General features: G+C 34.9%; 1 protein-coding gene across 1 annotated transcript in view; it reads right to left on the minus strand.

The window, feature by feature from the left end:
• Positions 1–17,638, minus strand: part of SLC5A12 (solute carrier family 5 member 12) — a 63,388-nt gene that overhangs the window by 24,610 nt on the left and 21,140 nt on the right. Inside the window, exons 6-9 of the mRNA XM_063095682.1 lie at positions 17,466–17,606; positions 11,869–11,998; positions 10,990–11,078; positions 5,156–5,268 (exon numbers count right to left, since the gene is read on the minus strand). Coding sequence (XP_062951752.1) covers positions 5,156–5,268; positions 10,990–11,078; positions 11,869–11,998; positions 17,466–17,606 — 473 coding nt within the window. The remainder of the gene's footprint in view (positions 1–5,155; positions 5,269–10,989; positions 11,079–11,868; positions 11,999–17,465; positions 17,607–17,638) is intronic.

Below are 17,638 nucleotides of genomic sequence, written 5' to 3' on the forward strand. Positions count from 1 at the left end.
TTGATAACAAAGTTTAGAAGATATTATGGGGAAAGCATCTTTTTTGTAATATCGTGAAAGGAGAAGGAAAAGGAGGAGGAGGAGAAAGAAAAGAAGAAGAAGAGGAAGGGAGAGGAAGAGGAGGAGAAAAAAGGGATGGTGATGAGGGAGAGGAGTTAAAGAAGAAAGACATGAGTATAATTGGAATATGTAAGATAAAAAGTATGATATGATTACATGAAAAAAATAAATGCTATTTTTAGATGGAAAACTTACAAAGATGTCAATTCTTTCCAAATACATTTTCAGGTTTAATGCAATCTCATGGGTGTGTGTGTGGGGTGGGAGGGGTGGCAGCTAGGTCCCATGTAATTATTTTAAAGTTAATCTGAAAGAATAAACAGGCATGAATAGCCAATATGTGTGTGTGTGTGTGTGTATGTGTATAAAAGGAACAATAAAAAATGTTTAATTCCAAAATCTTAATTTCAAAAAATGAAAGCAGCAGGAATTCTCCCAAACTCATTCAATGAGGCCAGCATCACCCTGATACCAAAACCAAACAAAGACACAACAAAAAACAAAACTACAGGCCAATATCCTTGATAAACTTAGATGCAAAAATTCTCTAACAAAGTACTAGCAAACAGAATCCAACATCATATCAAAAAGATTATACACTGTGATCAAATGGGATTTATCCCAAATATGAAATGATGGTTCAATTCTCAAATCAATAAATGTGATACATCACATCAACAAAATGAAAGGCAAATCCATACGATCATCCCAATATATATGGAAATATCATTTGATAAAATTCAACATCCCTTCATAATAAAAACTCTCAACAAGTTAGGTATAGAAGGAAAGTATCTCAACATAATAAAAGCCATCTATGACAAACCTACAGCTAACATTATCCTGAATGGGGAAAAGTTGAAAGATTTCCTCTAAGAACAGGAACAAGACAGGATGCTCACTCTCACCATTCTTATTTAACACAGTAATGGAAGTATTAGCCAGAGCAATTAGTCAAGAGAAAGAAATGAAGGACATCTAAATTGGAAAAGAGAAAGCCTAATTGTCCCTACTTGCAGATGGCATAATCTTATATATGGAAAAACATAAAGACTCCACCAAAAAACTATAGAGGTAATAAATAAATTCACTAAAATTGCAGGATATTAAAATCAATACACAAAAATCAGTAGTGTTTCTATACAACAACGGCATAGCAGAAAAAGAAATCAAGAAAGCAATCCCATTTACAACAGCTACCAGAATAAAATAAAATACTTAGGAATAAATCTAACCAGGGAGGTGAAAGTTCTCTACAATGAAAACAACAAAACACTGATGAAAGAAATTAAAGAGGACACACACAAAAAAATGAAAATACTTTTCATGCTCATGGACTGGTAGAATTAATGTTGTGGAAAAGCCCCATACTATTCAAAGCAATCTACAGATTCAATGCAATCTCAATCAAAATACCAATGACATTCTTCACAGAAACAGAAAAAGTATTCCTAACATTCACATGGGACAACAAAAGACCTAGGATAGCCAAAGAAATCCTGAGCAAAAAGAGTAAAATGGGATGCATTACACTACCTGACCTCAAAATACACTGTAAAGCTATAGTAACCAAAACAGCATGGTACTGCATAAAAACAGACTCTTGGTCCAATGGAACAGAAATCCAGAAATAAATCCAAGTACTTACAGCCAACTGATCTTTGACAAAGGCACTAAAAACATACATTGGGGAAAAGATGTCCTCTTCACTAAATAGTGCTGGGAAAACTGGTTAGCCATGTCTGGAAGAATGAAACTAGACTCCTATCTCTTAACATATACAAAAATCAGCTCAAATTGGATTAAAGACTTAAATCTAAGATCTGAAACTATAAACCTTCTAGAGGAAAACACAGGGGAAATGCTCCAGGACATAGGACCAGGCAATGACTTTATGAATAAGACTCGAAAAACACAGGCAACAAAAGCAAAAATAAACAAATGGGATTTTATCAAATTAAAAAGCTTCTGCACAGCAAAGGAAATAATCAACAGAATGAAAAGACAACCTTCAGAATGGAAGAAAATATTTGCAAATGACACATCCAAAAAGGGGCTAATATCCAGAATATATAAAAGAACTCAGACACTCAATACCAAAAAAGTAAAAATAAAAATAAGCCAATTAAAAAATGGGCTAAGAATCTGAAGAGACATTTCTCAAAAGAAGACATACAAATGTGCCTAAGTGGAAAAATGCTCAACACCACTAATCAACAGATAAATGCAGATCAAACCACAAGGATATATTGTCTCACCCCAGTTAGACTGGCTATTATCAAAAAGACAGAAAATAACAAATGCTGGTGAGGATGCAGAGAAAAGGAAATCCTTGTACATTATTGGTGGGATTGTAAATTAGTATAGCCATTTTGGAAAACAGTATGGAGGTTTCTCAAACAACCTCAGATAGAATTCCCATATCACCCAGGAATCCCACTACTGGCTATACCTCCCAAAATGCAAAGCATCATATTGAAAGGGATACCTGCACTCCTATGTTTATTGCAGCTCTATTCACAACAGCCAAGATATGGAACCAACCTAAATGTCCATTGAAATATTGGATAAAAAAACAGTTGTACGTATCTACGATGGAATACTCTTCAGCCATTAAAAAGAATGAAATTCTGCCATTTGAAACAATATGGATGAGCTTGGAGAAAATTATGTTAAGTGACATAAGACAGGCATAGAAAGAGAAATACTGGGCCAGCCCTGTGGCTCACTCAGGAGACTGCAGCGCTGGTAGCACTGAGGCTGCGGGTTTGGATCCTATACGGGGATGGCCGGTGTGTTCACTGGCTGAGTGTGGTGCAGACAACACCAAGCCAAGTGTTGCGGTCCCCTTACCAGTCAAAATAATAATAATAATAATAAAATAAATAAATAAATAAATAAAATAAAAAAGAAAGAGAAATACTGTATGCTCTCACTCATATGTGAGAGCTGAAAAAAGAGAACAAAACAAACACAAATAAATAATAATAATAATAATGAGTTGAACTGTTAATGGGAGAGAGAAAAACTGTGGTTACTAGAAGCAGGAAAAGGAAAGGTGGAGGGGTGATAGTGAGAGGCTGGTTAATGGACACAAAATTACATCTAGATAGGGAAAATAAGTCCTACTGCTATGTAATCAACTCAGGAACCTATAATTAACAATGATTTACTGTATGTTACCAAATGACTAGAAGAGAGGAGATCAAATGTGCACACCACAAAGAAACAATTAAGTTTTGCAGTTATGAATATGCTAATTACCCTGACTAGATCAACACATTTTGTATACATGTATTGAAATATAACTCTGTACCCCATAAATATGTACACTCAATGTTGTTTCAATAAATAAAAATTTTTAAAGAAAAATTTTTAATTTTTAGGCTAACAAAAGTCCTAAGTTGTTCTACCAGATATTTTAAATAAAATAAAAACACTACAAAGCTATAATATAAAGCAAGATGATATTAGTCCTGAAATTCATAAGTAATATAACTTAATGAAAATGTATAATATAAAACACATCTTTATATATGAAAAATTTTATATGTTGTTATTAATAAAAATATTAAAAACCAATGAGGAATATTGGCTAATGCTGGAAAAATTGATTATATAAGAAAAAAGCAACTTAGATCCTCATTTTAAGTCACAAATTAAGTAATTTAAATATGTCAAATATTAAGTATAAAACATAAGAGTATTTACAATCTAGAAGAAAATATAAATATATAAGTGGGTTATGAATGAAAGAAACTAGTAAGTATAAAGATATGAATTAAAGGAAAGGATATACATATTTGATCAAAATAAAATTTCTACACATCAAAAACCTATTTTAAAAAGTTAAGCTGTGAGACATTCTGCAATAGACAAAGCCCTCATTTTCTTTATATATGAAACGATTTTATAAATGATAAAATTTCTAATATCCCTTTAACAAACAGAGAGCATAAATGGATTTTTCACCAAAACATGCAAATAATTATTTACCATCTAAAAAATGTTCAAATGCACTATAAATCAAAAAAATGTAAATTAAAGAAAAAATGTGATGTTATTTTACACATTAATTTGGTCAATTTTAAAAAATAATAAGTGCAAAGAGAAATATGTCACCACTCACTGCTGCTACATATAATCATTGACTCAACCTTGCTGGAACAATCTTTCTTAATATATGTCAAGGAATGCCAATGAATTTGTATTATTTTACCTGGTAATTTTCTCTTGGAAGTTTGTACTAAGAAAAGAAGAATTGAAGATGCAAAGATTTATATTTATGGGTCTTTATCATGGTGTTACGAAAAGTGAGAAAAGAATTCGAAAAATTTTCAATAGCATAAAAATTTAGCAAATAAACCATTGATAGAATATTTTATAATCATTCAAATGCCATGTTTTCAAGGAATACATAATGACGAAGGAAAATGCGCACTACAGTATGCCAGGGAAAAAGGATAAGGATCAAAATTCAAGAGATATAATTTTATTTACAAAGTACATATATTTTCCCAAATTACGTACATTTACTATAATAAGTAAATAAGTATATAATTTATTTATACTCAAAAAGAAGTAAATGTCATAAAACTACAATTCAATATGATAAGTGTTATAGTGATTATAAACATAATACACAGTTGTATAATTAATTAAGCAACTATTCTTTGATGTGAGGTTACTGAGAATTTGGTAAAAAGGGATGATTCTTTAGGAAAGAATTTAACTTTTCTTAGACAAATTGACTGGTCATAGTGAGCAGAACATCTTCCCATGTAAAGGAGCTAATATGATCAACTTACAGCACAATCAAAGAGATATTAATGTGATGAGTCTAGAGTGTAGGGTGAGCACAAAACATCACTTGAAAATGAGATTGATGTAAGATAAACTAACTGGTCATTCTTTCCTTGTACCTATTGGTATCTTTGGAAGTGTCAGAATTTATATGTGAGATTCTTCATGTATCTTAGTGTGCATTTGTGCCTGTAAGTGTATCCTGAATAGCACATGCAAGATTTTGACATGTACCACATGTATACATGTATATTTCATGATATGGAATAATAGGTTCACCAGCTCTACCTACATAAGCCTTTACTGATCCAGGTGCTCAGCTTGTCGGAGACATGGGGAAAACAGATCTTGATGAAGTCCTCAAAGGCCACTGTTGCTAAGGCATTGATGCTGGCAGCCACAGTGCTATAGGGAGAAAAAAGCAAGAAAGTCCAAACTAAATAAGGCTGAGCCCCCAGCCTGCACTGTCCTTCAAGACAGACAGACAAGGCAGGGCTCTACAAAAAACAGATGCAGACAGATGTTCATATTCTGGGACTCCATAGGAACTGCATGTCCTGTTGACTCACTCTTCAAAGCTGCTTCTTTGCTAATGCTCTTCTACTTCTTCCACAAACTCCAGTGAAGCTAGATTTTCATGCTGTAACTCCCACTAATTCCCCTTAATGAGATGTTAAAGGAGTTAGCAGGGAGTAGCAGAGAGATTGTGTGTGTGTATGTTTAGGTCTGAGTAGAGGCAGCAAGCAGTGGACTATACTAACCCAGGAGTCAGTACAGCTTGTCATTCATTCATTCATTCATTATTTATTTATTTATTTATTTATTTATTTATTTATTTATTTATTTATTTATTTATTTATTTATTCATAGATCTGTTTATTTATTCTGGGTACTAGGCATACAATGATGAACCAGAAAGACATAGATCTTACACTCTAACTGGGGACACTAACATTTAACAACAAATTATACAATTACTTACAGTTATGACATTGTTATGAAGGGAAACAACAAGGTGCTATAAAGGCATTTCCCACAGAAACATAAACTGATACATAGTTAGGAGATTCCTTAGGAAGTGACAATTAAGATAGGCAGAAAAAGGATCCATACAAAGTGGGGAAAAGATGTTCTAGGAGGGAGGGAAAATTATGTACAGATGGTTTGGGATGGAAAGGAGCTTGTTGCATTCAACAACCTGAAGCCATCATAGTGGCTAGAATGCAATTAGTAAGAAAGAAAGGGGAAGATAGAAGACTGGAAAGTAGCAAATACTAAAACCACATAAAAATTCTGATATTCTCTCTCTGACTTTCCAGTAATAGTTCAATCTTCTTGGACCTAAAACTTGGTTAGGTGTCAGAACACCTCAAACTGGGGCTTTTTGCAGAATAGCATGAAAGTTTATTTAATTCCTCATATAGACCAGAAATATTTTAACTAGTAGAATAGATAATTATGTTAAATTCAAGTGATGTGAAATTAATCCACAAATAAAAGTTCTGGAAAAGAAACAAGCCAATGAACAAAGCATGGCCACTGATTTATAAGTTTTCCATTCATATTCATCAAAAATTATTTTGCCGTCCCTTGTGCTTACTTGAAGAAAAGCTATAGCTATGCCTTCCCTAAATGATATATGTAGCACGTAAAACCTTCCCAAGATCCATTCTGGGAATTGAAGGTATGTACTTTTGGGTATCATTCTCATTTTCCTAAGAATCAAAGCACAGTATATGTTCTCCGACAGACTCTCCTTTTATCTGCAGCTTCATGAAAGTCAAATAAGAAAAGGAGATGATCAAAAAGAGCTTCCATATTCTCAACAACTTTGTTTCAAAATACATCTTGTGAAAGTTTCAAAAATTAGGGTTAACCCTTGAATCCATTGAAGAGAGAAAGTGGAAAGCTACCTCTGCTGCGTTGCTTTGGCAATTGGGTATACCCGTATGACAATTTCTCAGATTCAAAAGCTGCTACAAGATGGTGGAATTTTTTCCCCTGTCCCTCAACCACCACTTCCACATTACACCCCCACTCCTGTCTTTTCCTTTCCTTAGCCCTACACCCTCCTTATGGTTGTAGCAGTAGAATTTCCTTATAACATCTGTTGTCCAGTATGTCCCTTCCTTGGAATTTTTGGACTTGGGATCAAGAGAGTCAACCATTCTTTTTTGGAGGAATTGACAGCTATATTTCTGTTGACAGCTATATTTCTCCTGTTTGAAGAGTCAATCTTAAAGGAAAAAACCCCAACAACAACAAAAGCAAACACTATGTAGAACTATGTAGAAATGAACAAAATAAAATGTGGAGTGTCACCCCTACTTGTGTATGATCTTCTGGTGCTCATTGCTTTTATTCTTAGTTTCCTTGAGATCCTAATATCAGCACCACAGAACAATATGACTTTGTGTTATTGATGCAAAATCCTAAATAGAATATCAGTAAAAATGATTAACCAGCACACTAAATTAAAATTATACCATAAGCAAGGTAAAGTCATTACATGAATTCAAGGACATTGCTATCTTGGGAGACCTGTCAACATATTAATATGCCAAAAGTTAAAAAAAGAAAAAATATATATATTCATTTCAAAAATGCAAAATATAGTATCTCTCTCTGATAAACATCTTTTTTAAAAGTAGAGTAAATACATGAATTTTTGTTCTTTTAAAATTTTTATAACTTTATTTTTATGTGAATATTCTTAAATGTAAATAATATCTTTCAAAACCAAAGTTAGTATTATATTTAATGGTAAAACCCGAGAACTATCCCCCTTTAAATTGCATAATAATAATAATCCTATCACCTCAATTATTTATCATTGTTCTCAAAGCACTATATAACAGAATAAACATAGGAGTGAAAGTATTAGGAAAGAAGAGAAAAACACATAAGTATTTGCAGATATCGTGATTTCAGTACAGTCAAACCTCAAAGAATCAATTGAAAATAATTTTTAAAAACCCTAGTTATAGGAAAATTCTATAAAAGAAATGAATAGGTACCAGCCTAACATATTAAATCATATTTTAAAGCATAGTCATTAAAATTATTAGTATTGGCATAGCTATACACCAATAGATCAAAGGAATATAAAAGGGAATTCAGGAAAAGTCCCAAATATATAGAAAAATGCAGGATGTAATAAAAGTAGTATTTCAAGTCAGTGGTGAAAAGACAATTTATTTACTAAAAAATAATGGGTCAACTGGCAATTAATTTAGAAGAAAAATAAAGTAAGAGCTCCACTTCCCTTCTTATACCACATGTATAGTCTAGATGATTTAATAAATTTAATATTTAATAAGACCATAAATAGAATGGTGTCTGGATAATTATTTATAATCATAGAATGGAGAAACCTTTCTGAGAATGATGTTGTAGTGGATTGAATTATGTCCCCCCAAACTCACTGAAGCTTGAATTGTATCCCCCAAGACTTATGTATTAGAAACTTAGCCCCCACTGTGACTGTTAAGAGGGTGGGAAATACTATTATGGTCATTGAAAGGTGGAGCCTTGAAGAGGTGGTTGGATTGTAGCACGATGCCATATTGAATGGATTAAAAATGGTGATCAGGGGTGTGGTTCTGAGGGCTTTAAAAGAAAAGAGTCTGTCTGTCTCTTCCTCTTGCTCTCTCTCTCTGCTCTCTCTCTCTGCTCTCTCTGCTTCCATCATCTTGCAATATGAGACCAGACCACTGGGTCACTGTTGCCACCAACAGATGGACTTTAGACTTCCCAGCCTCAGAAACTGTAAGCAATAAAATTTCATTTTCTTTATAAATTACCCAGTTCCAAGTATTTTGCAATAAGCCACAGAAATGGATTAATACAGATGTTAACCCAGAAATCATAATGTAAAAAATGTATCACTGTGAATTAAAATCTCTATATGCTCAAAAATACCATTAATAAAGAAAACAAAGAAGAAATGATAAAAAAAATGTTTCAGACATATATCAATAGGCTATTTTTCTTATATGTGAAGAGAAAAATTCAAAAGAAAAATGTTAGCCACATAAACTAATATTTTATAGAAAAAGAAATATAAATAGTCAAAAAGGTAGGAAAAGTTAGCCAACCCTACTTATGAAAAAAGAAATTCATATTCAAATTAGTTACCATTTTTTGCCTATCAGATTGGCAAGTTTAAAAGTTCGATGGTACCCAATATTGGCAGTAGTATGAGGAAAGAGGCAATCTAGTGTTTTCAGTGTATAAATTGGTACAAATTTTTGGAAGTCAATTTAGCAATGTCTATGAAAATTTTTAATGAATATGCATTTTGACACAGTAAATCCACTTTTTGGAATGTAACCTACAACTATCCTTGTACAATTTCACAAAGATATACATTGCAGCATTGTTAGTAACACCCTTCATTAAAGGACTGGTCAAATAAATTATAGTAGAGCAGTAATAAAATCAGGGTAGATGTACTGATATGTAAAGATTTCTAAATTCTACTATTCAGTTAAATAAATGGAACAGTATATATAGCATTATTTATTTTGTATACACTAAAATGTATGTATGTTCACATAAGCACAGAAATTTCCTGGTTTTTTAACAATGATTAACTCTGTAGGGTGAGACAGGAGGTTTGAACAATAAGATATTTACTTTCTACTTCTATGCTTCAATAAGGCTTGAGTTTTGACTAATCATTTTATGATCCTAAAATTGGCTTTTGATCAATATTATCACTGATTTTTTCCAACTGAGCTCCATGAGGGGGAATGAGGCCTTTCTCCCCAGTAGAGTCTCTGATTTACAAGGCAGCGGATCTGGCTTAAAGAGAGTAATAATACCATCTTAATATTTTAGTCTATTACTCTCAACACTGTTGCCTCTATGCTTCTGCAAGTCACTATCATCTCTCACCTGGATTAAGGGAGAAGCCTCCAAACAAAGGGGTCACCCTCTTCCACCACTCTTGCTTTTATTATAGTCCCTTCCTCGATAGGAGACTGAGTCTTTAATTGTATGACATCACTCATGCCCTTGTTTCAAACCCTCTAATGCCTTCCTACTTAACTTGAAATCTAAACTCTACCATTCTCTGAAGCCTCTTCATGATCCAATCCTTTCCCACCTCTTCAAACTCATCCCCATTTTCTCTCCTCTTACTGCCTATGCTTCAGCTTTTCTCTCTGTGCCTCAAAAACTACATGCAGTTTATCTCTTTATGGCTTTGGCATTTGCTCTTTCCCTTGCCTGTAAAGCTTCCTCCTGTGCTCCTCACATAGCTGGTTTTGCATCCTTTAAATCTCAACACAAATGTCATGTACTCATGAAGGAGTTCCTTGAAGACTCTATCAAAATTAGAACACTTAGGCCTCACCTCTCTAAGATATCACCCTGTTATTTCTTTTATACTATTTGTTTTTATTATACATCTTGTTTATTTTTTTTTTCTTGTATATTGTCTGTCTTTCATGTCCATTAGAATGCAAACTCTATATTAGGGGAATACTTATGTCAGTCTTGTTTTCTGCAGTATCTTCAATGTCCACCAACCATGCCTATCATAGCATAAGCCTTTTAACTTATTTGTCAGAATAAATGTATGAATGATTGTGTGTTTTGAATAATGTCTTCATTGCGGGGGGGGGGAGTTATTAGCTGCCTGAGTGTGCTTTTGAAGATGGGGTGAATAGAATGAGAAGGATACATCTGCAGGAATATATTGCAGCTGAATGAAGAGAGCCAGCAGAATAAGCTGCCTCATGTAAGGGTGATGTGAAACCATGGGGGACAGTTAGCATCAGACAAGGCTGAGAAAATAAGCAGAAAGGTCTAGAGTGGAAGCAGATCTAGGCTTACACCCTGCCTCTGCATTTTACTAACTCACCATGGCTATGCTTTCTACCTTGCTAAATCTCAGTTTCCTTACCTGCAAACTGAATATAGCATGAGTAAAGTTTCAGTTTCAGATGTTGCAACAATTAATGAACAAATACAAATAAAGCATTCAGCAGGGCAGTTGACACACAGTGCTCAGAAAATATTGTTGATTACTACCATTATCACCCTTGTCACCCTTGTCATTGCCATCAAATCATCATCATCACCATCATTGGGTAATGATGATGTTGCTGAGATACTAACCTCAGAGTTCCACTGAAGGCACAAGCCACAAAAAGTCCTGGCAGTCCTGGCATTGTGGCAAATATCTCCATGACAAAGTATGGCATCAGCTGAAAAGGAGGCAAAAAACAACAGCAATAACAGCAACAAAAAAAAAAACAGATAGGAGTAGTGTGGTCTTCTTAGCAGCACCTAAAATATGGGAATGTAACTTTTTAGCAAAAGGAGGTAGGAACTTTATTTTTCTCATGTTTTCTCTGTATGCCATTTTCTTGAATGTTACGAATTAAACCCTGGATTTTCAGAAAATTGTGGTTCCACTCCGTAGCTAGATTTGTGGGAGAGGAGCCCTATATGACAGAGTAGGGCAGTTGAATATATAGGGGGAGGAAAGAGGAATGATTGCTTTTCCTGAGCATATTCTCCATAAATGAAATTTTTAAAACCTTGTTTAATGTAGTATATTGGCATAATGTTGAAGCTAGGCTGAAGAAACATGATTAGAGCATTGTGAAAATGATCTTTCATTTCGTTCAATTTGAGATTAAAGCATCATTAATCAATCTTGAGATGTGTAGAAAAAAAGAGTCCAAAGGCAGCATTGACGACCAAATCCATGGGTTCCAGCCTACCTTCCACACTCTCCATCCTTGCCCTGGCTCCAGGCCTTGTCTTCAGGGACAAGGTGAGATGCACTGTCTGTTTTACATACTCATCCCCCCATATTAGAACCTGGTGAATCATGCTCTCACACAAGAGGAGCAGAAAGAAGCCAGGTTCTCAGGGTTTGGGAAACGGCTAAGGATCCAGACAGAAAACAAGATATACTAACATTCCCCAACAATGGCCAGAAGCATGCTCACTCCAGATGTTCCCTACTGGCCCCAAGAGAACCCATACCTGGTCTGGTGCTGAGATAATGCCAGAAGTCCAAGGGTCACAGTCTTTGAAGTAGGCATACATAATTAAGCCAGAGAAGACAGCACACAACAGAATGATCCAGAGGCCCAACAAGTTAAAGTACAAGGCACTAGAAAAGAGCACATGGGCCTATTGGTAGCCTCTATGCAATATTACAGTGTGGTGACATCATCACTAAAGACTCAAAATAAAAGTTATGTGTCCTTTTGCCAGTAAAATAAAATCCTCCAGCCTTCAAGAATTATTACATTTTATACTCTTCCATTCTTTTTTGTCTGGGAACATTACATTTTAGACAGATTACAAAATGTGAATAAGTTAAGATTTTAGATGTATTTTCCTTTGAAGTCAGAAGGGGGTTTTTTGCATGGTTTTTGTTGTTGTTGTTGCTGTTGTTGTTGTTTGTTGTTTTTGTGAAGCCTTAATACGTGTGCTGTGAGATCTGTGGTCTTGGGTGAAATTCAACATGCCAGTCTTTCATATTCTATAACTTTTAGTGATTTTCTTCTCCTACTCAATTCATGAAATTGTCAAAAAGCCAACTTACATTTTAACATCTTTTCTTCCAGAGAGATAATGAAATAATATAGAAATAGACAAGTTTTGGAAATATCCACTTTGGATATTAATTCAAAGGAAAGCTAAAGCTGAGTTTTTTTAAAGGCAATAGAAACACAAGAAAAACTTAGGTTTATCTTACCCATATTATTTGGGTTCATTTTATTCTACAACACACAGATACATGTAATTCCAGTTTGGGGGTTTTTGCAGTATCCTGTGGTTATTTTGTATTCGTTTGAAAGTCAAAATCTTACTTGTTTTCTTAATCCCAAGGAATACTTGAAAGTAGGCTGTCCTTACCTTGATCTGAGAGAATAAACAGTCTCACTGTGGAGAGAGTATCAGGCGGCCAGGAGAGCAACACTGGGCATTGTCTTGGATCCAGTCATTGTTTGAAGGGAATCAGACACACCCACATTCAAATGTAAGAACACACATTAATTTCAAACCCTCCTAAAATCTATATTGTATGGGTATACCTGACTTTCAGAAGGCCCTTAAATCAAAGTCCTCATTTGTAAAGAAAATGTTAGACATGAGTATTTATCCCATTTAGAAGAGTTCTTATTATATATATTAGAAAGGGTTTTATCTCAATAGTTACTTCCTTGGAAATATTTTAACAATGTTTATATTTGATTTTTGTTTGTTTGTTTTTGTTTGGTGGGGATTGGGAATACGATTGCTACATAAGATGATCAATACCTAGTTGTACTCTTGCTATCTGCCATTCAGGCAAATTCTGTCCAAGCTTTTGCTTAGGTCACCTCCAAAAAAGGCCTCCTGACCATCCTTACCTGAAACAGTCACTCCCTGTTCTCTTACCAGTTTCTACTCCTTATAATAATTTTTATCTCTACAGCATTTATCATGATCTAAAATTATATAATATATTCATTTGTTTATTACCTGCTTCCTCCACTCAAACCCAGAGCTGTGTCTCAGAGCACAGAATACTGCTGGCACATAGAAGACATAAAATTATTTTATTTTTGGCAAGAAATGATGGAATGATTGAATGAATGAATGAATGGTAGAAATTCATTACAATATGATTGCACTCTTTATACCATTTCTTTTTTGTAAAGACCATTAGACCTGGAGTCAGAAGACACTATCTTTAACTGTGTGTCCTTAGACAAGTCACATAACACTCTGAGTCAGTTACATCATTTGTAAAAAGAATGTAAGACCCCTGCCTTACTTCTTATTTTAGGATTAATATAAGGATTGAATGAGTTACACTTTGTAAAAATATATGATGGTTAAATAGCCATCATGTATTTAGGACATATATATATTCATTATACAAAACAATTTTATAACTTTACCAGTCAACTATGGAAAATGAGAAACCAATGGCAAAATTGTATTTTGAATTTGTTTCCATTAAGAAATGGACTTTGTTTCTATATAGGGCTAATTCCCCTGTTTGTAAATAAAGTAGGGCACTTCATTGATTCATTCAAAAAATATTTATCAGGCATTGCTATGTATCAAGCCCTTTTCTAGGTATTGGGGATATAGCAAGGAGCAATACAGAACCCACCCTCATGGAGATTATATTCTGGGATTGGAGACAGGTAATAAACATTGAAATGAAATAAGTAAATAAGATAATTTGAGATATAAGTGATATGAGGAAAATAATCCAAGGCAGTGGAAATGGAACAAAACAACTGTGTGTGGATGTGCTCATCTTAGCTGGGAGATGGGACGTGACAAGAAGGGACCCGACAGGAAGGGACCCAACATCCTGTGCCAACCCCTCCTACCGTCATAGCACCATTTACTGCCAGCAGTCCTGACAAATAGAATGGAATCTGTAAACAAAAGGAGTCAGCTTCCAGGGAGCACATTAAGTTACTTGGTAAGTGATATTATTTCTAGGTGCCAGAAAGATCTGGCTTAAGATTAAGTTGTCTTTGGTGAGTAATCAGCATTTCGGGTCATGTAATTAAGTGCATATATAATAAGTCACTCCTGGTTTTAACCCATGGCCACATTTGGCATGAACATTGTGAATCTATTTTCACCGGGGCATTTTGCAGAATGTAGTTTTCACAAGTACCAGAGATTGTCATAAGCCCCAATGGAATGTTTTAATTACATCAGGCTCTTAGAAAACTGAGGAGAAGCCGAGCATTTAATCAGCATTCTACGGAGCTTCCTTCATGAGAGTCAGTTGACAGCCTGCTCTGAGTGACCTCCAGGTTGCAGTTGTGTGACAAATGAGAGTCCTCACTATTTCCCCACTACAGTAATCTCTCCTCCAGCTGTGTGCATTTCAACAGTACTGACCATCTTCACTGGTTTCTCTCTCCTGAGAGACTAGGTATTAACCCAATCGCCTTAGATTGTCTCAAGGAAGTCTTTTCTGAAGAGAGTTTTTGTCATATTCTCAGAAAATTCCTGTCACAGCTCTGATCCCTTCATGGGAGACAGGATAACTGAAACCAGGACTAGCCATCCTAAATGCCTAGAAATTATGTGCATTTCTTTCCCCATGAGTATCTCTCTTTTTCTGCCAGTTTTCATAACTATTAAATACTAATACAACAAATTTCAAATTCCAAGCAGCTATATGAATGGGATTGTATTGATTTTGCTTAAATTAAACTAACCACTAAATGAGGCTTTGAGATACATACACAGTAGTACACACACACACAAACACACACACACGTGCTCCTACATATATGTTTAAATCACTGTATGTGTATGCATACACACAAGCATGACCTTCTTGAAGCATTACTTTGTTTGATAAGTGATACACATTGTTCTTGGCCTTATGGGGAAAAAATATGAAAAAAATACATTTCTTAACTTTCGGGTACTAATGTATTAATGGACAAATTAAGCATATTCACAAGAGAAAATAATATAACATAAACTCATAAGATAAAAAAACTAAATTTAATAGAGAATTATTATTTATTTCACCAGAAGATGATTCTCCTTACAGTATGACCAACTCTAGTTTATTTTAAAGCAGAATTTTAAATAAATTTTGAGATCAAAGTCGCATGCATTTTCAGTAATACAGGTATTTGATAAAATGATGATCTTGTGTGTGGAGGGTTTGTTATAATATTATTTGCTATAACAAGATTTGAATGTGCTACCAGTGAATTGATTTTACTTCTTTCTTCTGAGAGTTGTGAAATATAGAAGTAGTAACATTACAGTTCTCCTTTTGGAATCAACTTACAAAATTGCCAAATCATGTCCAGACAATTGCCTGTTTTATTCAATGAAAATAAGAAACTTCACTGAAAGTATTTTAAAACCATTTGGAGGAATATTGATGGTGTTTCTCTAAGAAAAGTTTAGGGCATTCTGATTAAGCTGGTGAAGGTGGAACTGCGCAGCCATTTTAGATGCAATTCTAGCTCGTTTCTGCCAGTTTTGCAGAAGAGTGTGTAACTGCCTTTGGTACCATTCTAGAGCACAGGATGGTTTGCAGGGCTTGGAGAGGCTTGACCAGCTGTGCTTCTGCTGGTATCCTGCAGAGTAGGCAGGCCTGGCAAGTATTGGAGCAGCCGAAGCCCCATTTGGCTTGCCACTTTACCCTGGGTTTTCTTCTTTTTTAACCTCTCCATGAAAACTTTAAGGATACATATACAGGTTAATGTAAATTAAAATGGAGACCAAGCTTGAAGAATCCCTGAGTAGACAAAGCCAGTTAGGCCTCACAAATGAACTTAACCTTGCTTAATTTGCATACATAATTGAAGCTTAACTTGGGCTATTTCTTGGAAATGCCTACCCAGAGGAATGGAAATCATCAAGTCGAAGGTATACCTGATCCCCAATGTTCATCGCAGCACTCTTTACAATAGCCAAGAGTTGGAACCAGCCCAAATGTCCATCATCAGACGAGTGGATACGGAAAATGTGGTATATCTACACAATGGAATGCTACTCAGCTATAAAAACGAATGAAATACTGCCATTTGCAACAACATGGATGGACCTTGAGAGAATTATATTAAGTGAAACAAGTCAGGCACAGAAAGAGAAATACCACATGTTCTCACTTATTGGTGGGAGCTAAAAATTAATATAAAATTCACACACACACACACACACACACACACACACACAACCGGGGGGGGGGAGAAGATATAACAACCACAACTACTTGAAGTTGATACGACAAGCAAACAGAAAGGACATTGTTGGGGGGGAGGAGGGGAGGGAGAAGGAAGGGAAGTTTTGGTGATGGGGAGCAATAATCAGCCACAATGTATATCGACAAAATGAAATTAAAAAAAAGAAAAAAAAACAAAAAACAAAAAAGAAATGAAACTGAAGGCTAACCAACAAGAAGCCACCAACTAAAAGAGTTACATAACTAGGGACTTTCCAACAGGATAGACCAAATGAGACAACTGTATAACTGTAACCAATCAAATATGGTTTTTGGATTTTTTTTTTTTTTTTTTTTTGCTTTACTTCCCTGTTCATCCTATAAAAGCCTTCTCAACAAAGCCCTCCGACCACTTCTGGTTTGGAACTATTTGATTTATGAATCACTATTTGCTCAAATAAATGCTTAAGAATTTTATTGTGCCTCAATCCACCTTTTAATACAGCAAAAGAAAAATAAAAGAAGAGATCACATGTTGAGTCACATAAATAATTAGGGCCATGTCATCATGGAATCTGTGAGCAAGAAATGTATGCTATTTTACTCTGCATCGCCACCCACAGCACCTATTTAAGCTAGTAATTTCTCAATAAAGAAGGTAGAGATAATTGGCAGCAAAGGCAGACTTCGGTCCAAATGCTAGCTCTACCACTTTATTGCTAAGATGGAAGTCATAACCCCTGCCTCAAAAAGTTGTTGAAAGTGTTAAATGAATCTCCCTGTTTCTCGCCCTCCTACACACACACACACACAGACACACACACACACACACACACTGGTAGGACGCATATAAGTACCCAATAATGTAACAGAAAACAAAGAAATTTTTCTTGAAAATTTTTCTAGCTTAATAACTTACAGCTTAGCATGCTTTTCTGTTTTGCAAGAGATGCATCGCTGGATGGTTGATTGATTAACTCCATAGACTCCGAGCCATGTAAAAGTTCCTCCCACTGAGATTGTCCAAAAAGTGTGCCGCCTGAGAGGGTCTACGTCAAAACTATGAGGCAAAGAGAAATGAGTGAGTAAAGA

The sequence above is a fragment of the Cynocephalus volans genome, chromosome 4, assembly GCF_027409185.1.
Source record: "Cynocephalus volans isolate mCynVol1 chromosome 4, mCynVol1.pri, whole genome shotgun sequence".
Classification (NCBI taxonomy): domain Eukaryota; kingdom Metazoa; phylum Chordata; class Mammalia; order Dermoptera; family Cynocephalidae; genus Cynocephalus; species Cynocephalus volans.